This window comes from Misgurnus anguillicaudatus, chromosome 6 (genome assembly GCF_027580225.2).
Source record: "Misgurnus anguillicaudatus chromosome 6, ASM2758022v2, whole genome shotgun sequence".
NCBI classification, from domain to species: domain Eukaryota; kingdom Metazoa; phylum Chordata; class Actinopteri; order Cypriniformes; family Cobitidae; genus Misgurnus; species Misgurnus anguillicaudatus.
In genome coordinates, this window is record NC_073342.2 from 17,499,264 (window position 1) to 17,523,547 (window position 24,284).

The following is a 24,284-nucleotide window of genomic DNA, read 5'->3' on the forward strand; positions in this document are numbered from 1 at the left end:
GCCCAGACTCAAACAGCATGAGAACAGGAAGTCAACGTCATTAGGTTAAGGATAATATCAATATGGATGTAAAACACAACCTCCTCAGCAAAATGAGTGCGAGATTTATGCATCTTGAGTCGAACCGGACTCACTGAGTCATTAAACCATCATCAAGATTGTTAGGTGTTAATATCAAATACAAATATATTAATGTGAACATCTTCACCATAAACTAGATGATGCATGTCCATATTATTCCTGTAGCTCAAATGGTAAAGCGTTACGTTAAGTATAGCTGGAGTGCACCGTAAAGGGGCGGTCCCACTACAATTTTTGTTCCATAGACTTCCATTCATATGTCAGACAGGAGACGCAAGCTCGTGCGAAGATATATCACATTTCGCTGCATGCCAAAGTTCAAGTCTGATGAACTCTGACCTGCAAATTCTTATCACATGGAGATATATGATAACTGCGTGACCTTTCTTTCTAAAGCGTTCCCCACGCATATATATTTGCATGCTCAAATTTTAGTGTTACTGCCCCCTAAGTCGCTTTGAATATACATGTATATGTTGTTTTGGTTTGGCCTGCATCAGACCTCTCGTATTATTATTATTATTATTATTATTATTATTATACGTGCCCTATGAGTTTTTAATCAACAGCCCGTTGTCAAGGTGACCCCTCCATTATCTTATCTAATCATCTATGTCTGATAATGTGTGTTACAGGGCACCAGAGATCATCCTGGGCTTACCCTTCTGTGAAGCCATAGACATGTGGTCGCTGGGCTGCGTCATTGCTGAGCTGTTCCTGGGCTGGCCGCTCTATCCAGGAGCATTGGAGTATGACCAGGTAAGAGCAGGCAGTGACCTCAGATAATGACGCGCTTTGTGTTTTGACTAATCTGTATTCTTTTGGCCGATGACATTATTTGCTTTTTCCAGTGCAGTATTTCATAGACCTTGGCTTTTAAGCCATTTTAATTAAATATCTGTCATTATGAAATAAGGCCCACACAGAATCTGTGCCTGGAAAACTGAAAGTCCTCATGAAATAAATTTGTTTTTGCTTATAGTTAAATTATGTTAGCCTTAAGGATATCCATAAGTTGTGCGCTCCAAAACATGAACAAAATTCACAAGCATTTAAAGCTCAAAGTATTTTGCTTCCGTCAGTATGGATTAATAATTTGATGACATCATTATGCACTTCAGCTTCTTATTAGGTCCCAGACTTTGATGTAAACTAAACACTATTGGCTATTTTAAAGAGGGGGGGCACTCAATAGAGGGTATGCACGTGACGTCACCTGCGGCGAAAGTGCCTGCGGTTACGCCCATTGAGTGGCAAAAGACAGAGTGGCAGAATTTGAGTAAAGTGAGAAATCAGCGGAAACATGGGGAAAACGCGTCTAAATGGGAAAAGGCTGTTGTGCGATAGACTGTAGATTAACAAGAATTCGGAGCTATCTTTTTACAGACTGCCAAGAAACACCGAAAGGAGATGTAAATTGATCGTTCATGCCAATGTCCACTGACCACAGGTGGATTGATAAGTTGCTAGGGTCACTATCAAGCGGAGTTTTAACTTTCTACTTAAAAGTATTTTTTCAAGTATTTGTATTTTATTCGTGTTTTTCTGTGTAAAACATACATTCCAAAGCATATATCATAATTTTTATTCTATTACATGTCATAAATACAAGTTTTTGTTTTACATTTAATATTTAGGTAGGTATATTAACGTACTTAACGTTACTTAAGTAATAGTACACCATTTTAATGTAATTAAGTATTAAATAAATTTTAATATGCAATATAAAACAATACACAGTATGATTCTATGCTTTAGAATGTAGTGAAGTAAAATTTTTCCCAATACAAACAACCTAGTAAAGCGCAGATGCTTGGAAAATGTAACTAATGTAACTAAGTATTGTCCACCTCTGCTATCAAGTCCAACTAAATTCAATTTAAGCTGATAATAGTCAGTTTTACTGACATTTTCGCAGCAGCCGCTATGAAAACCAGCCATTTTGTTGAACGTTTGCCACTCGACGGGGCGAGTTCCGGCGTGGTCACATGGAGAAGTGACGTCGATGCATACCCTCTATACGTCTCATCTTAACTTCCTGTTTCAGGACACTTATGTCAATGCATCGAACATACCTAAGGATTTTCAAAGCCTACAGCAAACGGCCGGTTTGGAGTACAGCCCTCTACTTCCCAATTGAATGACGTCAATAAAACAGTTTTTGAATACGTCAGTCGCCAGCTAAGCTCAAACGGCACTGCTAAACTAAGCTAAGCTAAGCTGCTGTCGAATCACAACATAATTAACAAACTACACAATCAGAACTTGATATCTGAAGGAGGGACTTCATAGAACAAGGAAGACATCAACCCGTTTTGAGGACAGTGAAAATAGCACTATAGAGATAAGTAAATTGTGTGAAAAATAGTGCGTTTTTTTTTAACATGTGAAACATGAACGCATTATATTGCGCACCGTAAACACAATCAAAGCTTCAAAAACACTGAAAGAACAGGACCTTTAACAAATTTATTTTTAGTAAAATACTTAAAAAACAAATAAATTACTTGACTCATTTGCGCATAACTTGAGCAGTGAATCAGATGTAAATCTAAAACGTGTCACTGCATTCAACGTCACTGTAGACCGGTACTGCCTATAAACCAGACGTCGGAAGTGGTGTCATCTCTGTGATGCTAATGGCACATCTGACTGTAGCGAAGCTAGTCAGCTGCACCGGAATGAGGTGTTCTGGGTTTGCTGACCACAAACCATGGGCCGCCTCTCCGTGCCAGCAACGGGTCCAGTTCCACTCCACACAGCAGAATGTATTTATAACCGCAAACCCCACTCACACACCAGCCTGCATTATCAGCAGGTTCTCACTTCAGCGCTCTCTGTGTTTGTGCAGCACTTTGGCAACCTGATCATGCCGCTATAACACCCCTAAGATGCCATAAACACCGCTTGTTTAACACGGCAATGTTGAGGCTCTGCGCTTGTAAATGGAGAGGTGTCGTCATGGTCGAGAGAGGAAAAAGGAGAGAGGGAATGAGAGCGTGCGGCCAAAGAGGGCTTTGTAGTGGCTTGTTTTCACTGGTAGAGGCCCACTATGACACAGTTTTTCTAAGAAGCAACAGACGCACACTTGAAAGAAAATGCGATCACTGACCACTAACTCTCAGTTTCCCACGGCAACAAGAACAATGGTGTGTTTAGACGGCACCGTCGCATTGGTGGAGTTAAACTGGTCTTGCCTTTCCTAAAACGACAGCGGTGTGGTTAACCAAGCACAGTTAATAATGCCTTTGTGATTGCTATTTGCGTTGTGAGGTCATCGCCCTTGTTGAAACTTGCTCTGTTGTCGTATGTTTTTTTTTTACGTGCTATAGCACTGCAGCAACCACATTTGTTTATATGACCTAGTGGTTAAAGAACTAGTCTGGTCTCTAAGAGACCGTTCCCGACATCTCAATTATGTAACTGAAGCCGATACTTGGTCAGTGATCGAAGCGCTAACGTGTATATTTTCTTGGGTGTTTTCATGCAGCGTTAAAGTGAGTCATAATGTACTGGTGCTGTACTGAATACACCCAAAAGATGATTTATTTAATTAATTAAATTATCTTTTGTTTTTTGATGACTTGCCCCCGAGTTTTATTTTTGAATGACCTAATCCTCGAACGCCTAAGTTGCTATAAGGGGGTTGTCCCTGCGAAGTGTAAATTGCTCTGGATAAAGAGGTCAGACAAATGGTAAGGAACTTGTTTTGCTCTGTGCCAGTAATGTGTTGGCCTACATTAAGCCTGTTGTTTGGTGTGAGAGGATTGACATCTGTTATGGGCAGCAAAAGCGTGGCCAGCATCTTGACTTGGCAGCTTAACAAAACCTATAGGGGCAGCAAACCTGATACTGCTCTCTGTATAAATTACAGACCTCGGCTCTGAGCCTTTTATAGCTTAGCGCTCAAGAAACGGGCTCAATGAAGCTCAATTCTAAGTTTGATAAGTTGAATGTGTATAATGAAGTAGCTTTTGGTCATTCTTGAATAATGCGCCAACGGGCAGAGCAGTTTGCATTTTTTAGTCTTTGAATACGTTTTACTGTCGTGGTGGTAACGGAGGCACTTACTAAGTTACCTGACACTCAGTTCACAAACTTCTAAAGGTTGTTTAATGGTCTACAAAGCTCTAAATGGCATAATGCCATCTTTCTTCGCTGATCTCTTGTCTGAATACTGCTTGGGGGGAGGTCTCTCCAAAGATCATTAGTAGTGCCAAGGACCAGACTAAAAACTAGAAATGACCAAGCATTTGGTGTAGGACCACCAAAACTTCCTTTTAAAGGTGCCATAGAATGTAAAACTATATTTACTGAGGCATAGATGAATAATAAGAGTTCTTAACATGGTAATGACATATTGTGAGCCTCAAACACAATTGTTTCCTCCTTATGTAAACCTCTAGCATGCAAAAGACAGAAAAACCTGGAAAACCGGCCATTCTCAACATAACACAGACTGTAAACGTTAAAAATAGTGCCTGGGCAATGATTAATCGCGATTAATCACATGCAAAATCAAAGTGATGTGTGTGTGTATATATATATATATACATTTATATATATATATATATTTATATATATATAATGAATGTGTGTGTTGTAAAAATCACTTAATTTTTTATGATCACTTTTATTTTGTATGCGATTAATCGCGATTAATCTTTGCCCAGCACTAGTTAAAAACACATTAAATTAATTGCAATGTTGTTACAATGTTAAAACAATGTTGTGACTGAGTTAGCGCTATATGCTAGTTAATGCAATATGCTAGCGTTTATGCTGAAGTTTTACTATTTATATTACATTTACGTTTTGCAGGTCCATAGTGAAAAAAACACAAACTTACAACTTGGTAATGCCCATTTCCAATCTCCGAATTGATTATTTCAAATCTGTATCTTCATCTGATACAGGCTCAAACATATAAGGTCTGTTTGCACACACACAGAGCTACTGAAATGAGCAGCTCTGAGAACCAGCCAATCAGAGCAGAGCTCAACATTATTATTCATGACCCTTTCAAAAAAGGTGGTAATAGACTATTTAATTCTGCAGACAAATCCTAGGGTTGTAAATGGACATGTAAAACCATCTCTGGATTATTTTTGCATTTAATAAATTCACCTTCTATGTAGGTATCATTTTCAGATTTTGTTTAAAATTTATGAGGGGACATGAATAAAAAAAAAAATGACCCACACGGATTAAATGTTTTTAATTAACTGCAATATTTAATTAAAAATAAGAATTGTCAGTTTTGATTTCATGGGGACTTTAAATGTCAGAACCGCCACAAAAACTTTTATCTGTTTTCTTTGGCTTTCAATCATTAAGTCTATGGCTATTTGATTGTCTGTTTGATGTGCTTATCTATGCTGTTATTTTATTCTCATGTTGTGTTAGTATGTACAGCACACAAGATATATTGTTAATAAAATGACATTGACATACATGCACAATCATGGGTGACGCCCACAAATACTTTGAAAAGTTCTAACCGCATTGGTCTCTAATAATCACTTGGATTACTGGACGAAAATACTTGTCAAGGCAAAATACCATTCTGCATGGTTCATTGGTATTTTGGCACACAATTTCCTTTCCACATACCATTGGCAGGGACCAACCTATTCTGGACCAGTCTTATCTCGCATTACTTCCTCTTGGAATAGTGGAAAAATACCAGCCACTCGTCACTGTTGCTAAAATTTTGTGTCATGCTTTGTTAATTGTTAAGCAGTTCTTATGCTAGGAATATGAAAACACAACATATTAGTTTCACAAACGTGTAGTCATTTGGTTGTCTGAGTGAGTAGCTCTCTATTTTATTAGGGGCGGTTCACACGCATGCATTTTTCTGTTTTAAAAACACCTCAAAGCTTCTCTGTTGTGCTTTATGGTTTTAAATGTTTGAACCTTTGATCCCCACTAGGCAACATTCTTAAAAACACCACATAAAAAACCTGCATAAACTAAAATCTTTCCACTAAAGTCCACTCATAACCAATGATGTCTCCACAGATTCGTTACATCTCACAAACCCAAGGGTTGCCAGGAGAGCAACTTTTAAACGTGGGAACAAAGACGGCCCGCTTCTTCTGCAAAGAGTCTGATTCGCCATACGCCGCCTGGAGACTAAAGGCAAGAATCCATTTCCTATCCACTTAACAACAAATTTACTGTCATAAATGTCTGTATGGAAGTACTTGTATATCACGTTACCGCCTGCTCTGGTATGCCTTTATGTAAAGGTCTTATGTAATGACTGGTCTTCCTGTTTCCGCAGACGACAGAAGAGCATGAAACAGAAACGGGGCTGAAGTCCAAGGAAGCGAGGAAGTATATTTTCAGCTGCCTGGATGACATTGGACATGTAAGTAGTCATGTACTCTACTTGGCTTATTGGCATATTTGCTACACATGTTGAGAAGAGAAAGTAAAAGTTTTGTGGTTGCTCATCAGGTAAATCTAATGCTGAACATGGAGGGATGTGACCAGATGGCGGACAAAGCAGACAGGAGAGAATTCGTAGACCTGCTGAAGATGATGTTGATGATTGACGCTGATAAGAGAATCGCCCCTTCAGATGCACTTTCTCACCCTTTTGTCACTATGCAGCACCTCATGGACTTTCCACATTGTAACCAGTATGTCAAGATATTTTCTTAAATGGGCTTTTGTTTATTGTTGTGTTAATTCGATATTGTAGTTCAGGGGGCGTTTCAATTACTAAATGGCCTAGAAATACTTTAAGGTTACATAACACATGTTGTTTCTGCTAATCTCATGTTAATCATGAAAACCTATAGTAGGAGTCTTATCAGATTTATAAAAGACAGATCAGCTGTACAGCTACTTTCCGAAAAAAAAACAGAGCTCATGGAGGCGTACCACCGGCGATGTGAGTCACAAGCAGGCCACACATACAAAACATTATCCCACTATCTCTGGATAAATTATGATTTGCTACATGTCGTTTACATTATATGCACTCACGTGCCGATTGCCAACAAAACAGTCATTTGATGCAGTTTTACCAAATTATCACTGGGACCGCCCCATTTCAACGAAATTCAGCGTTAAACAAACACACTTGCACAACTCCGCTTTTACACCGGATAAACAAACTACATCCATTGTGTCTGGGTTCTTTGGAAAGCTGAACAAGCTTCAATTTCCCTCACAAACAACAACACACTTTTTCGGTGACGTTGATTTCGTGTCAGCTCTTGGTTGGTATGTGCTAGTGCTATTCCGGTTTAAGTGCCCATATAAGGACTTTCACTCTACTTCCTGCGCTGCTCACGCATCAGATTCAGTAGTTGAAAATAAAACCTTTTTAGAAACTTGTACAGGCCCAGACGGGGTGCATTTGGCACAGAAGTGCTCTGTCATACGTCCAAATGGTTCTTTGAACCTTTGCCCATGTTTACAATAAGAAATCCAACTCTTTAACTGTGTTAAGTAAGAATGCATGAAATGCCATTTATAGGGGATTCACATCAAACGCGCTAGAGGCGGCAAAAACGCGCTATTCGCACGTAAATGGACGCTAGACCATTTTGAATTTACTCGTGCGTGAAATTCAAGTCATTCGAGACATTCACGCTGAAATTCGTGTCATGGGAGGGGCTTCTGGGACTCTGCTCGCTTCCTGTAATCATGTCACTACTAGAGCAAGCTCCTGATTGGTTAACCCGGTGCGATTTTCAGGCAAAGTTCAGATTTTCAACTAGACGCGCAAATGAGGCAGATTCGCACCGCAAGACCTCCAGACGCACAAAACACGTCTTTACATTGACTTAACATTGAAATTACTTCCGCTTGACGCCTCTACCAAAGGGTGCCACCAACTGTGTGGTTAATATCATTTATCAAAATATTTTCTTTTGTAGTGAACAGAGGAGATAAATTCATACAGGTTTAGAACAACAAAAGGTTAATAATGTCAATTTTTATTTTTGGCTGAAATATCCCTTTAAGAATGAAGCCAGTATCGGCATACTACATATTAATACACGTCTAAAAATGATATCTTAATATTTGACCACATTGCAAAGGTAGGCCTTACATACTACAAAAGTCCTAAAAGCGTGCATACTTCAAAAAGCCAGAAGAAATCGTACATCATCCAGACACTTAACATTCTAGTTTCAGTGTGAAAACTGCTTTACAATTAGCACAACAAAAGGCTAAATGATGTCATGGACACCCATATCGGAACTAAGCTTTATTTGCTACACATTGTGAGTGCAAAACTAATAATGTGCAACACAAATCTGCAGTAAAAACAAGCTGCTTGCCTACAGCTGACAGACGCTAACAAGCACAACAACATAGTGATGGGAAGATTCCCCGATTCGCTCTGTGAATCGGCATAAAAAGTTAACGATGTGATGCATCCGTTAAAAAACTGTGCATCGGATACAAATTAGCATTTGTATTGTGATGCATCGTTTCTAACATTGCATCGGTAAAAAAAAAAAAAAAATTATGTATAAATATAAGTAGATGCGGTAATACTTTTATTATTTAGAAACTGACCAATATTTTAAAGGGGTGGTTCAATGGTATTTCATGCATTCTGACTTATTAACAGAGTTATGTTACAGAGCATTTCTGTGCCGAATGCACTTTGCCAGGGTTCGTACAAGTTTCGGAACGTTTTTTCGATTACAGGTCCAGCTGACGTTTCAGGGTTTTTTTATTCGTATACCTTCTTTTTATGGGCACTTCCCCCATAAAACCCAGCACAACTGTCAATTTGCGGGAGACACTAGAATTTGCAAACATCACACAACAGCTTTGTTTAATTTCAAAACTCAACAATGGGATGAAAGAAGAAGTGTGTTTTTGGATGTAAGGAGAAGAAAGCCAGCTTAATGGAAACAATGGATATAGTTTATTATCCGGGGTAGCAGTGGAGTTTTGCTTGTGTGTTTGATGCGCTGGATTTTCCCAACCAGGTCATGATTTGCATGCGGTAAGTAAGAATTCTGTCTTATGTTGGAAATAGGCGCGTGCATATTACAGTATATAAATGACACAAACATGTAGTGAATCATAAGTTAAACAGTGTTTTATAGTGTTGCATGGCTCCTCCCGCGGTAGTAACTCCTCCTTTTATACTTTTTTATACGTTGTCGGAAAGATGCGGTAAAGCTTATCTTTCTTTTATAAATCTGATTAAACTAAAGATTCTTCTGAGATTTAAAGGATGTAATACTACTCTATACTTACTCCAGATTAACATCAGAAATGCAGAAACAGCGTGTTGTGTTATGTGAGCTTTAAGTTTGCTTTCTCCTCTCTAAACTGTTGCTACGTCCTGCTGACATATCACATAATCGTTTATGGGATTCATCCTTTTGGTTCTAAGATTTAAATAAGTATGATTTATAAATGGTAACACTGAATTGTGTTTGTGTACACTGTGTATATGAGATCATACTTCAGGAAATGCGTTTTTTTTCTCCTGTAGTGTCCAGTCTTGTTTTCACATCGTGGATGCGTGTCACTCAAGAACCAGCTTATATGACACTCTCAACCGCAACAAAGTTCCTCCTCTCATGAAACCTGTGGCAATTCCAAATGCTCCAAACATCACTGTCGCCTTCAACAAAATGCCATCTGTCCACTCTCAGGTAAAATGGCACTTTTTGAAAACACTGGTGGACTTTTTTAAAATAGTTTTCAAAACTGATTGCTTTACCCCCTTTTTTAGGCGCTGCCTCCATCTGCTCCCCCAGTGGTGCATCCTGGAATTCCCATCCAGACAGGAAGTGCCCAGTTTGGTTGTAACGAGTCTTTTCAGCAGGCACTCATTCTCTGCCCTCCTACCCTTCAAGGTACTGAATTTTAGATTGTAATATGTATATTGATTAAGTTAACTTGTATAGCATGATGCTAGCGATGAGAAAGTCATACGCATAGTTTTTAGGATGCTGAGGATAAAAACATCTGACAAATGTATAAATGTAGATGTACATGTAAACAACTTATTTTGTATTTCTAGAAATACAACTGCTATTATCACGTTAAATCATTATTTTAACAGGCTGAAGAGAAAGAATTCCTAGAATTTGAATTGAGCATCGTCACAGTCATTTCTCAAATGTTATATGGGACTAATTCAATTTTTGTGTCTACAGGAATTCCTTCAAACCCAGGTCAGCCTGCAGGCTATTCAGTTAGAATGGACAACACAATTCCTCTGGTGACCCAAGCCCCAGCTATCCAGCCCTTACCCATGAGACCAGGAGTTATAGCACAAGTAAGGGCTTTATTTATGCGATACGACTTGCTCAATACATCATAAATCAAAGCGCTAATTCAACCAAAATGTGTTAGCATTTTTATCCAGTGACATAGGTGTAGATATCAAATTACGTTTCAAAGATTCAACATGATCTTTTTTCAACCTTTTAGCAGCCGTGGTCCAACAGAACTCCACAGATCTTGGTGCCAACTTGGCAACAAGTTCCACCACCTGCTACGAGCTTGGCATCCGACGTGGTCGTAGGACCGCAGAGGCGAGGAGATTGGGGGTAAGAACCTGATTCGCAAACATGTACTGTCGATGTGACACCATTACATTTTTGTAACACATTTTTTCTTTCCGATTTAGGAAAGTGCGACCACACAGTAGCCATTACGGATCTGTGATGCCCCAGCCTATTGTTCCCAACCAAATGGCTGTGTCAGCCCATCAGCCAATAAACATTGGCATCGCGCATGTTGTCTGGCCTCAGTCTGCTTCTAACAAGAGGAGCAAACCCAGTCAGAACAGGTGAGCTAACGCCTAAAGTGATTGGCTTTGTCTCTACCACCTAGCATTTAATTAATGAAGTCTATAAATCTTGTAAAGAGGAATGCAAACTACTCGCCTTTATTAAAGCTATTTTGCTTATGCCGTTTTAAAATTTTGTTTATTTTATAAATCACTTGAAAGGGGTCCTTCAAGGTTAAATGCTTAAAGCTTTAATAAATCTTTTTCTCGTGTAATGAGTTTGCATTCTTGCATTGAACACAACACAATTTATGTGCCACTAATCTACAGAGCAGTGACCAATAAATCATTATTAAAGTCTTTAAAACATTAAATGTGTTCCAAAAATATATTTTGGACCTATTCCAAGAGGTCTGAACACATTTTCAAAATGCAAAGCTGAATATGTTTGGATTAAAGGATTAGTCCATTTTCTTTAAAAAATCCAGATAATTTACTCACCACCATATCATCCAAAATGTTGTCGTCTTTCTTTGTTCAGTCGATAAGAAATTATGTTTTTTGAGGAAAACATTCCAGGATTTTTCTCATTTTAATGGACTTTAATGGACCCCAACACTTAACACTTAACAGTTTATTTCAATGGAGTTTCAAAGGACTCTAAACGATCCAAAACGAAGCATAAGGGTCTTATCCAGCGAAACGATTGCCGTTTTTAAACCACAACTTCTGGTCTATCTCCAGTCAGTGTTTACAAGTGTGGAGAAATAGGACCGTTCCGACTTTGTCTAATGATACTAATCAACGTCTTTGTGTCAGTTTATTGTTTAAAATGGTCCGCAAATGTGCGTTTTTATATATGTAACACGCGACCTTTCTACGTCACTACGCAATTACGTGAGGTCGTGCTGGCGCATCACAGGACCAGAGATAGACAAGAAGTTGTGGTTTAAAGGTGCATATTTTTTATTTTTCTTGTCAATTATGACAATCGTTTCGCTAGATAAGACCCCCATGTGCCTCATTTGGGATTGTTTGGAGTCCTTGAAACTCCGTTGAAAATTGTTAAGTGTTGATGTCCATTGAAGTCCATTAAAATGAGAAAAATCCTGGAATGTTTTCCTAAAAAAAAAACATACTTTCTTCTCGACTGAACAAAGACATCAACATTTTGGATGACATGGTGGTGAGTAAATTAACTGGATTTTTTTTTTTTAAGAAAATGGACCAATCCTTTAAGATTTCTGTCAAACGTCTACGTTTTAGAAATATTGTACAGTTGAATGACCTAAATCAGTCTGCTTGATTTTTGTTTTTGTGTGTGTCATTGTTTAGAAGTATGAAAGTGTCGCACTACACAGACACACAGCCCTCAGTGTGTCCATCACCAAAGACGACGGACAGGCTGACAAACGCCGAACCGCAAAGGCAGAGGATTTCTCCGGAGAGAGAGGCGCAGTCCCAGGTGAAGCAGGAACCAGAGCCGGCGGAGGACGAGGAAGGGTGTTGTAAGGCAGGAGCAGCCAATCAGCAGAGACAGTCCATTAGAGAGTCACCCAGCCCAGCGGTCAGCGTCATTAGCATAAGCAGCGGCACGGATGAGGAGGAACAAGCACAGAGATGCTCCCTTAATAAGTGAGTTGAGCCATAAGCATGTTAAAGGTGGGGTGTGTAATTTTTTTGAAAAACTCTTTGGATAAGGGAGTCGGGCCGACATCGTGCCTTGGTTGCGTATGTGTGGGCCGGGTCTATCAAATGAAGGTCCAGATTCTATTGGGGAAGGGGCGTGTTTGTTAAGGTGATTTCAAATATCAACATTGGCTTTCAGAGATCATGCACCCTGCCTTTAACATCAAATTAGGTTGATTGAGTGTGACGTAGTGTTTTTATAAAGTCTTTAAGCAAAAACAGAGTTTTTTTCTCTCATGTAAAATTTTTGGTTAAAACTTTAAATGGATTAAAATGCATTTGTGTGTGTGACAGGTGTAAAGGCAGTCCGGATTGTGAGGCATGCACGGGCTCTCTTAACATCGAGCGAGTGTGTTCACTAAGCAGTCCTGATAGCAGTCTGAGCACCAGCTCTTCAGCCTCGGCACAATCCAGCCCCTCGCCGTGCAAACGACCCAGCAGTATATTTTCGATTTAAGAATCGCTTTGACTGTGAAAATGAGTCTGAATATCTTTTCATGTATGCAATTTTTTTTCTCTGTGTGTAAACCACAGTATATCAGAAGACGATGGCCATGAAAGTGGGTGTGAAACGGTAGATGGATCCCCACCTTCAGACTCCTCCCTAGGCCCACATGACAGCCCCTTTCCTGAAAGACGCTTTTTGACGAATCAGAATCAAAACCAGAAACCCCAGGCTAGGTGCGGACACCCCGATACAAGGCAAAATAAACCTGCGGCGAGAACCGTGGTGGTGCCACCGATGAGAGTGCTGAATAATAATCACTATCCCAACAGTGAGCAGCACACAGCTGGCACAGGTACGACCCCACTTGTACAGCTGTTTCAATTGGCGTTTGCATTTCATTTATATCCACAGCTCATATTTTACATAGCAAGTTTTTCGTCCCGCAGCGGTTTGACGGTTGCTGCTTATTCAAATCTAGTTTTGTGAAACTTGTGTGGTTTCCCCTAAGAGTTGATTCCCTGGTGGTTTATGGTTATAAAAAAGTGGCTTGTTTTTTAGGTCTCATACAACATTCCTACAACATGAACGTTTTTTTAGTGTAGTCACAGTCGATGTCTACTTTACAGGTCATAGGAGAGAAACAGGAAGTTGTCACAGAGGCTATCGCAGGTGATTATGGGTATAACGCGCACGGTGACCATGTGTCTTGTGCGCGACATATCCCAGTGTTGAGTGAAACCCTTTCGGTTTGAGCTCCTTCCTCTTGCATTTTTCTTCATGCCTATAATCCCTTCATTCCCATATTTATTTAATTCTGCGTGTTGACTGACCTCAGTTTTTATTAATTTGGAGAAGTATCCCTATTTAAGCATATCTGTTCTGTTTTTGACTTCCTTGGCACCTTTCCCAAAGCAACACGTTTGCTTTGGGGTGTCCATTGAAAGTCTGGCAAGAGTTTATTTTAGATACGTTGCTATCTAAGGTTTCACTTGCATTGCCAGGTTTAAGTTGATAGATCCTTTAAAAGATTTTGTGTTTTTCAACTTCACATAGTTGTTGGTTTTGATGTTGTTTAAATAATTTTGAATCTCATGTGAATACTGGCAGGCGATTCAGTCGTCTCGCAAATTTCATACAAAAACAGGCCGTTCTTGTGCCAAACTGCATTTGCTAATATGCATTGATCTTTTCGATGATTGACTTATTTTGTGCTTATTTTGTGTTTTCTCACACGCACAGTCTTCGACTCTTATTGCCAGTCCAGAGGTCGCTGCGGCCCAGGACGACTGAGCCACCTTTCCACACCAACGCAGCCCCGCCAGCAGAAAATCAACTCTTCATTCCAACCACAGGCGCCAGGCTTTGGCCAGGTCTCTCTGTCCTTCTGACTGCTCTAAGAAATCAAAACGGGAAAAGTGGCTGTGAGTTTGTCTATTAGCTTCGAGGACATCTGTATGAAGATAAACTCCTAAAAGTTGATAGCACTGATCTCGCATGCATTGATAGCACGAATATTTATCAAATAAAATGCTTTCATTCCAGTTATTATAATTTAATTCAAACTAAAATTTGTACTTTTCCTATACAGGTCCAGCATTACGGCTCTTGCCACAAGGAGTGGAACGGCAACTACCGACAGCCGCGCAGGCCGCAAGCCTACATTCATCCCACGGTGCACGGCCCCACCTTCCCTCTTCCCCACGGCAGTCCCACGCACTCTGCCGGCCACCCGCCGCCACTCCTCTCCTATCCACCTTCCGGACCCGTTGCCCACCTTTTGCCTTCGCCGTGCCCTCCGCCGGCCCCTCGGCCCATCTTGCAACCCGCCTACAGCCTGGTGCACCACCAGGGCATCAGCGTGGGCATCAACCACAGGCTGCTCCCGTCGCCCACCCTTCTCCCGCAGGGCCAGTTCAAAGCCCTCTTTCCCCCGCACTCCTACGTGGCATCACCCGTCTACGCAGGCTTCCCCCTCAGCCCCAGCAAACTCGGTCAGTACCCGTACATCTGATCTGCTGGAGCCCGCGACAGCCTCGCGCACGCAGCCAGCACTAAAACTCTATGGGGTTTTTCTTATGAAGTTTCACAATGATGATGCAATTAAAATATTCAAGCTTTATAGATATCATGAGAATAAAACAAAAATGAGATAAACTCCCTTTTAATGTGTTTTTGCACATTTGATACAAGACAAACCCCAAGTCATTAGATCCTCTGGAACGCAGCAAATCATCGCCTGTCATCACTTCCCCAGATGTTTCGATATTGCCTTCAGATGTGTGCGTATCAGACACAATAAGTTTAAGGCATCGCCGTCTCAGGTGGCAAAGCCACACATTTGCGTGCGAGACCCCCTCGTGGTGATCCGTGTTATCTGTCTGTATTTTCGTAGTAGCCTTTTCTCTTCAGTGTTAAGACCGGTGTTGAAAAGGTTCTGTCACGCTGCATGTCGTCTCTGCATGGGCAAAAACCAGTACTGGACTTCGAGAGGAATGGCTGCGAACCATTGCTCTTAAATTTCTGTGTATATGTTGTATGACTTGCTGGGTTCAAACAGTGCCTTAAAATACATGTCGTTGCAAGATTAACCCGAGTCCCACTTGCAGTGCGTACAGGACTGCGGCACTTGAAATTTTCAATCGTTTGTCGTGACTTTTATATTTAGGGCTGTTTCATAGATGAATAATTTCGTGCTTGGTGTGTTAGCTAGCGTTAGCATACGTAATCTCTAGGTTCGGCATCGCATTAATAATTATTATTATTATTATTTTAATCATCTTTCGAGTGACGTAGGAATTCGTTTCATTTGGTCTTTGACATCTCACATTAGAATCACTGTAAATGATTTTGACGTGCGATTGCTATTAATATATATATATTTTTTGCTCATGACCTTTTTGTATAACCGATGGAGTATGGGTGTTTTCGTTGAATGCCTTAGAGATGATTTGGTCCTTTACGTGCGTGCTGTATTTACAGCTGGGTGAGATGACGGTAGCAGAGATAGATGCGCGCTTCGCTGTAGCAGAAGCTTATACGAATGAACTATGTACAGAAATCGTTTGAGTACTTTCCTATTTGATAATCTGTTTCTACTCTAATAGTATTTACACTGTTTAACGAACTGCAATACAATCCATAGTTTTGGGGTGTCGATTTTATTATTTTCTCTTCATCTGTTTATTTTTCGACTTAGAAGTGTTGTTGGTGTTGGATTCGTACCCCGCAGATAGCTCTTCGGTGATGATATTGTATGGTTTCACGTTTGCTTCGTGCAGAAATTTCAGTATTTAGTATCCAACTGTAAGTCTATCATTGCTGGAGTATTCAGTGCTTTACAAGACGAGAGTTTGACCGTGTGCAATTATCTTCGTAGATGCATGTGATTATTATTTTTTTCATCGCTTTCGTTGACGCTGGCTGTTTTAATTTCGTACATTCCGTCAGGGAGAAATAGCTTTTTCGGTCTCGTTTTAGTGTGAATTTTTACATATAGGTGCGTTTTGTTTTCCTTTGCTGTCACGTAATTATGCTTTCGCTACACCAAAGACAGTACTTCGTTTCTTAAGCAGAGTAGCTACTGTTTTAGCGTAGTCCTCAGATGTAGAGTAGACGAAGCCGTATTTAACGTACAAAAAAAATCTATGTAAAAAATGTTTGAGGTTGATGTTTAGCTTTTTTGGGCAATTTATATGACTTTGTTTCATTTATTCTTGAATGTATCATAGATAAGCTGCTATATACTGATTGCCACTTCATAATAGCTGTGAAATTAGATGATTAACTTTGTTCTTAGCCTACTTATTTTTATATATATGTCTAATTACCTTGAAATAGAAGTGCGGTTTTTTGTTTGGTTTGACCGTACTGACTGGCATCAGAAGCATTTTAATGCCTCTCTCTGTTTTTGCTTTCTTTTTATGAAGTGTCATTGTAACTACTGTATTGTAATTGATTTTTTGGGGGGTGGGGGTTGTGTGTGTGCGCGTGTGGGGTTTGTATTTTTTTCGTTTTGTTTGCATCAGTGTTTTATCTGTCGTTATCTTGGGGCTAATCTTACGTATTAGATGCATATTGGTGTATATCTATCTTAGTACGTATATTTGCATTTTGTTAAAGCATAGCTTGCAGGATAGATTTAACTTTTTCAATATAAAAAAATTGTGTTATACGACCGTCTGTTATCTCACCACAACATTAATTTCAGTAAAGATGTTAGCACTTGTTAACTTTATCGATAAGCTAGCCTAATTTTTGGGTTTGGGTTGTGTCTCATCTCTGTAACTACATCGCTTATAATTGATCATTTTGTTGGGTTTTTATTTGATTGTTTTTACCACCACACCCCCAAATGCGTTTTGATCGAAACAATGAAGATATACAGAAAGTACGTTTTATCAGGTATAAATGAAAAAATGTGTTTGAGCTCCCACTTCAGAAAGACTGTTAAAGTAAGAGTTATAAGGCCACCTGTTCTGCTTTGAACAGCGTCTTACCGTTGATGTTTGTATGGGCGTGTAAAGTCCTCGCTCTGAAGAAGAGCAACACTGCGCCAGTGCCTTTGAAACGTGCTTCAGACCTTTATATCCCTTTTACAAACACTGCCTCTCTTTCATGTTCTCTTGCTCTGAAAGGACGAGGGAACGGTCTGACCAGTGTTTGATAATTGTAACTGAAGTGCTTAAAAGTAGATCTCTCCTTAGCGTTTTAACCTGATAACCAATAGCAAGTTGGTGTTTCAGTGTAACTCGGTAGTCATACACCAAGTATGCAATGCAGTAGGGGTGACTTTAAGATGTCTATGGAAATGGATGTGGATATAAATTGTGGGGAAACAAATTCAGTCACTTTTTGGGGTCATGTTTGTTTGTTTTATGACCAACAACAAGATACAATAATGAAATGATATCAGGGATTATTATTGTTGTTGTTATTATTATTAATAATATTATTATGCTGACTTAACACCCAAGACACGGTTTTCTTGTATTTGGGAAGCTTTACATAAATACACTGTGAATGTAAATGTCAACTTATGGTTCACCACAATGTTTAAACATTTGTAAAACTGAATGAATTAACCATCGCCTTTTCGTTTTACAAAGTTTATTGCTTCGGGATGGCCTGTTTCAAAAATGTAATATATTTTGGTTCACCCTACATCAGAAATGTGATTTTATTCAGCATGTAGCACTAGAGATGAGTACTTAAAATACTCAAGGGTGTATTTTATTTGTGGCGTTAACACATTGCAACATTTCAATAATGTCCAGGTCAGAAGATGACCTGCCTTTTTACAAAACCCAACCTAAATGATGGAAACTTATCAAAAATGATAGAGTTGTAGAGGGATCTGCAAACAAAACTAAAGGTGAATTACTTTAAAAACACATTCAAACCAAACAGTTTTAGTTGTTGTTGTTTTTTATTATTATGATTTTTATTTGTTGTAATGAGTTTTTTTTTTCTTTTAGAAGATCTTGTACCGTTGATTCAGGGTTGCATTTGTCATATGTGCTACTGTGTAACACTTGCCGTAAGATTTGGGTTGGATTGCTTTAGATCGATTTTTAACTCTTTGTATTTTAGTCAAAGTTAAATCTCACTGCAAGTTATCAAGTAATATTTAGACTTAAGAGCAAACAGACTTGATTTACTAAATCTGAACTGTTACTGTTTTCATATATGTAGAGTTTTGTGGCTTTATGATTTTTCTGTTTGCTTTTGATTTCTATGCTACATTAGTTTGCCATGTAGCCACTGCACTGTGCAATATTCACTATATGAGGACTGGGAAACTTTTTTGGATGTAATGTCTCTTACAGTTTGCGGTCGTATTTCTCTCTAGTTCTCAGTGATTTATATGTGACCAAGCCTTATGTACTTTGTCACAAAAAGCGGGTTTTCCTGGTGACTATTGGTGAGTGTCAAATTAAAGAAATTATGGTGTATTGTTAAAATTCACTTTGAATAAAAATATATATTGCTGCGGGCACACACTGTTTGTTTCCTTGTTTTATTTCTGTACTTAAGAGGTCTTATTTTAAAAGAGCTATTTTTAAAAGATTAAGCTTTTGATATTTTTTAGCTTGATAAATATTCATTCATTTATAGGAAAGTTTAGTAAACGTGTCTTTTACAAAGCGACGAAATTGCGCCATCACGCGGAATGAACAAGTCGCTTTTTGGCTAGAAGGGATACCGCTAACGCATAAATCTCGCGAGATGTTGGGTTTGCGAAGAGGATTAGGATAAAAATAACGGTTCTGGTTAGACGGGATACAGCTACGACCTAAATCTCGCGAGATGTTGGTTTTGAGGGGAGGATTAGGATGAAAACAGCTGTTCTGGCCAGATAGATTGGACACAGCTACGGCCTAAATACCGTGGAATGTTTGGTTTAGGTGTAGAATTAGAATTTAAAAAGCGCTCGACACCGGGAGATTTCAAGAGATTTCGGCATTTGATGCTGGTTCTTCCGGTTATGCAACAGTCACCTGGTAAAATAAAGCAATTTCATTGGTTGGTAAACATGGAAAAAGGTCAAATGCGCATAGATGAAAAGTAATTCTGCTTATAATATGCCAAACCATAAATACCGTTTTAATTAAGTAATATTAAAACATTAATGTGATTTTAGTAATATTTTAAGTGTTTAGTCGCATTAAAGGAGCGCCATTCCAGATATCATTTCCTGGTTGAGGTGGGAAATAACCTAAATCCGAGTTGTCTGAAACGTAGTTAATTTACTAAACACTAATGCTAAATGTTTTGATGTTACTAAATATTTTGTAACTGTAACAATAAAAGTATAGAACATTAAACCATTAAGTGTTACTAAATAGTTGTAATGTTATTTATTTCAGTCGTTAACGTTACTTCCGACTCTGAGGTAGAAAATATCCTAAATCCGAGTTGTGTGGAACGTAATATTAATGTTACTAAACACTAATGCTAAATGTTTTGATGTTAATAAATTATGTGTAACTGTAACAATAAAAGTAAAAAGTAACATTAAATCATTAAATGTTACTAAATAGTTTTAATGGTATTTAATTCAGTCGTTACTTCTGACGTAGAAAATATCCTAAATCCGAGTTGTCTGGAACGTATTAATGTTACTTAACACTACTGCTAAATGTTTTGATGTTAATTCATGTGTAACTGTAACAATAAAAGTATATACTAACATTAAACCATTACATTTTACTAAATAGTTTTAATGTTATTTGATGCAGTCGTTACTTCCGACTCTGAGGTAGAAAATATTCCTAAATCTGGAACGCATTAATAGTTCTTTTAAAAACCGTACGTATGGCTTTTTACTTTGTTTTTATTTGCAGTATATTCTAGGTTAAATCTTAAGGATTCCTTTCAACCTATTCCATTTTCTTCATTTCAAAAATTGTTTTAAAAAAGTATAAATGTGAACACACACAAAAAAGCATAATGCATACGTATTAATTATCTGTCTAAGAAATTTAGTTCTGTAAATATGTCTATATTTAAACCATTTTCAAAAGACAATTCATTTTTTTTTAAATAATTGTAAAGCTTAATAAAATATTTAATTTCTGCCTAGAAAGATACAGCTATTTATCAATAAATCAATTCAATATTTTTACTTGTAAACATCCTCTGACAAAAATATTAAATAGCCGACTCTCTCATTGATAAAAAGTGTCTTTAGAATGGATAAATCCAAACGGTAAAAGTCTGAATTTTGGTTCAGATATATAAGGGAAATTAGCTGATTTAAAAAAATACACGCTAGTAATGGTCATCTAAATCCAGCAGAGGTCGTCTTTCTCCCGTTTCAGTCCTCCTCATCACCAGTTTGCCTGCATACTGTCGGTTGCGCGCTGGAGACGTGATATTTTTCCTCAATCAAACGGTGCCAATTTTCCGCAGCATCATTGCTGTATTTGCAGGATTATATGCTCGCCGTTGTGAGGGATTTCAATACCGAAGATGCGTTTTATGAAACACGGTAGATAACCTGCTATTACCGCGCGTATGATTGATGTGGAAGCGGCTGTTTGATGCTGCTGAATGCGCTTTGCAGACGCATCGACTTAAAGTTTCAATGCTGCCGCGTCGGCTCCCATAACACGCAACGCATTGGAGAGAAAACCTCGTTCTAAGGAACTGGAAAGGATAGATCAAATGTCTTTTTCGGGACCTTTCGGCCTATTGCTGAATTTATCTCTAGCCAGATGGCCCCAAGAAATGCGCATAACATTTTCTACATTTTGGGCTCCGGTAACGGGAATGGCAGGGCTGGAAACCGAGGCATCTCGGAATGGATAGGCTGGTCCTTGTGTTTTAACGCTGGCAGAAAATGTATCGACTTGGATGGAGTGTGGACCAAGTGGCTGATATCTGTTGGAATTACATTGCTCCTGGTGCCGTCCATATTTGCTATAGACGGTGAGATATTTATTTTGTTGACAACCTGTTGTGCGCGGGATCCATTATTGTACTTTGTTGGGAAGCAATTTTTAAATTAAACATTTAAGTGCATTTGTATTTTTAGACAGTTGCAACTGTCAGGTATATTTTCTTAAACGCAATGCGCAATTACGCAAATAACCATGGCTTTATTATGGTAAAATAAGTGTACCATGTTTTTGCCGCCTTGATCTTCATTTGTTAACCCTATTGTTTGTACTACAAAAACCATGCTTAAACTAATAGTTACTGTAGCAAAACCATTCTTAATTCGTTGTAATAACTATAGTAACCAATTATTATACAGTCAATTTTCATAAGTCCTGGTAATTTTATGAATACATGATCATCAGAAAAGCAATGACCCAGAGCAAAATACAACATATTAATGATTATTTTTATTTTAACCCCTATACATGGTCTGTCAGGTCTGTGGCTGAAACATAAGCGCACAAAACACAACAAAGAAGCCAAAACAGACACACAGCAAAATCTCGTGAGAGCGCAAGAACGGTATGCAGGTAGCCTACATCAGTGTACAGCAGCAGCTGTGTATAAACAGCATGTGACGTGTGAGCAGTGCTGCAGTCCCGGTGCTTAGCCATTTTTACCCGTTTTCCGTTCTTGGTCACGGGTTGCTGTGGGAATATGGAGATATTTATACGAAATACGCATCGGTTCTGATGGTCACGTTGTTTATAGCGCGCTGCTGTTATGGACATACTGAAGATTATTTCATATTTAGGTTATTGTTTAGTGCCTTGAAATGTAGACATTATGAACTTTAGATGTGAAATATATTTTTTACTGTAGTATAATATTTCACTGAAAAGAGCATTGTTTCCTCTTAGCATTGCTTTCTTGTGTTGCTTAAACACAAGCCTCCCAGATAATAATAGACTCCCAGCCTAACACACAACATTCAATTGACATTCCTTTATTATGGGTGTAAGAAAATATCGATACATATGAGTATCGTGATAGTTTGTGTTTGGCAATACATCGATTATATAAAACAAATTCAATATTTTTTTTTTTTATAAAAACCATGCAAGATTTATGGCAGTTCAATTGGAGTTTATATCCCGACCACTAGATAGCATTCTTATCTATGAACTTAAATCGCGACAGGAAACACTAACATGGGGCGGACAACAAATGTTCTTTGTTAAGGTTTGCCTATATCTCAATGACAGCTTTCATAAAATGATATCCTTAATATTCGTAAAAGAGCAATATCTCAATATATTGCATTGCTTTACAGTATCACGACCCTTGAGATTCTTGCCGATACACAGCCCTACCTGGTATTTTCTATAGGAATATTCATTTTATAGATTTTATTTTTTTTACTATTTTATTTAAAGGTGCAGTGTGTAAGGATCTCTTGACAGAAATGCAAAATAATATACAAAACTATATTATCAGGATGTATAAAGACCTTTCATAATGAACCGTGTTTTTATTACCTTAGAATGAGATGTTTTTATCTACATACACCGAGGGTCCCCTTACATGGAAGTCGCCATTTTGTGCCGCCATGTTTTACAGAAGCTCTTAACGGACAAACTTTTTTACTAAGTTGTCTCCGACGATGACATGTTTGTCCAATGGCGGCTACCGTAGCTTCTCTATGTGTTTCAAAAGCAAGGGGTGAGCAGTGGACTGAGCCTTTGGTTGCAATTCGCAACCTCGACACTAGATGCCACTAAAATTTACACACTGCACCTTTAATACATAATATATTGCGAGGAACAAATAGATGGTGGTGAACTGAAGTGACTCTAGCACTATAATTTATCAAAACAAGCCCTTTGTTTTAAATTTCTCACTTCCGTACTATAAGGCAAATAGTATGTCTGAAAAATTAGTATGTAAGAAATACCCGGATGGTTTGTCGCTTGCAGTGAGATTTTTTAGTATGCATCATATGGACAAATGCTGTAACAAAAAAGCCCTTTGTCTGAAAGTGCCTACTTCTGTACTATGAAGTGGGCAAAAATGAGTAGTACATAAAAACGACACACTAAAAATGCTAGCTTGTTTCAAGCCATGGTTGAGTATCAACAATCCAGCAATGGTTTATTTTTAACCCAGTGGTGTGTTCTGTCCAATACCCAGCCTTGGTTTAAGAAGTAGTCCATCCCATTGGAGCCTATTGACTTTGCATAGTAGGAAAAAAGTTAGTATGCTCAAGTCAATGGGGACCATTTTTGAGTGAGCTTCTCCTTTAAAAACAAACTTTTAGAGTTAGTGTATGTCAAAAACCTCAGTATGTGAGAAATACCTGGAGAGATTTTTTTAATATGCATTCGGTGGACATACAGTTTACCAGGTGTCACCAACTCTGATCCTGGTGAGCTACTTTCCTCCAGATTCAGTTCCAACCCTGCTCAAACACACTTGTCTGTAATTATCAGCCGTTTTTCAATATGGGTTCTTGTCTGTACTTGCATTCTTGTGGACTTGTGAAACGTCATCAGTCGCGGCCCAAGTACTGTTCCACTTCAAAGTTCGCATCAAGCCCAAGTTCACATAAAATCCCCAGATGTGTTCTTGATCCGCCCATTTTATCGAGGATGCATCAGAGGAGACTTGTGTGGACTATGACAGCGAAGTTTCCCATAATGCATTTCGCGTCAGGAGTTCGTTCTTCCGAGTCTGAACTTGCAAGTTCGAACTACGAAGGACACAAGTCCGAGTTTGGCGTACTTGGTATTGAGAAACCGCTATCATTTAGCTTAGCTTCTTCAGCTGTGTTTGATTAGGATTGGAGCGAATATCTGCAGGACGGTAGCACACCAGGAGCAGGATTGAAGATCCCTGCAGTACTTTATAGTAGGCAAAAATCAGAATAGGAAATGAGTAGTGTGTCCATCCGCT

The 24,284-nt window shown here is 38.7% G+C and overlaps 2 protein-coding genes across 12 annotated transcripts in view; both read left to right on the plus strand.

Moving 5' to 3' along the window:
• Positions 1-18,947, plus strand: part of hipk3a (homeodomain interacting protein kinase 3a) — a 42,393-nt gene extending 23,446 nt beyond the window's left edge. For 2 of the 4 annotated variants that reach the window (XM_073868616.1, XM_073868617.1), the window contains exons 3-16: positions 717-840; positions 6,106-6,225; positions 6,371-6,457; positions 6,547-6,731; positions 9,566-9,728; positions 9,809-9,932; positions 10,236-10,357; positions 10,513-10,631; positions 10,712-10,873; positions 12,149-12,448; positions 12,797-12,940; positions 13,034-13,302; positions 14,190-14,320; positions 14,539-18,947. In XM_073868616.1, coding sequence (XP_073724717.1) covers positions 717-840; positions 6,106-6,225; positions 6,371-6,457; positions 6,547-6,731; positions 9,566-9,728; positions 9,809-9,932; positions 10,236-10,357; positions 10,513-10,631; positions 10,712-10,873; positions 12,149-12,448; positions 12,797-12,940; positions 13,034-13,302; positions 14,190-14,320; positions 14,539-14,961 — 2,473 coding nt within the window. In that variant the 3' untranslated portion in view covers positions 14,962-18,947. Of the gene's footprint in view, positions 1-716; positions 841-6,105; positions 6,226-6,370; positions 6,458-6,546; positions 6,732-9,565; positions 9,729-9,808; positions 9,933-10,235; positions 10,358-10,512; positions 10,632-10,711; positions 10,874-12,148; positions 12,449-12,796; positions 12,941-13,033; positions 13,303-14,189; positions 14,372-14,538 lie in introns of all 4 variants that reach the window. The other 2 variants (XM_073868618.1, XM_073868619.1) reach the window with 2 other exon arrangements.
• Positions 18,948-20,777: 1,830 nt separating this feature from the next.
• kiaa1549la (KIAA1549-like a) overlaps positions 20,778-24,284 on the plus strand; it is a 67,036-nt gene continuing 63,529 nt past the window's right edge. For all 8 annotated transcript variants that reach the window (XM_055193097.2, XM_055193099.2, XM_055193098.2 and 5 more), the window contains exon 1: positions 20,778-21,380. In XM_055193097.2, coding sequence (XP_055049072.2) covers positions 21,167-21,380 — 214 coding nt within the window. In that variant the 5' untranslated portion in view covers positions 20,778-21,166. The remainder of the gene's footprint in view (positions 21,381-24,284) is intronic.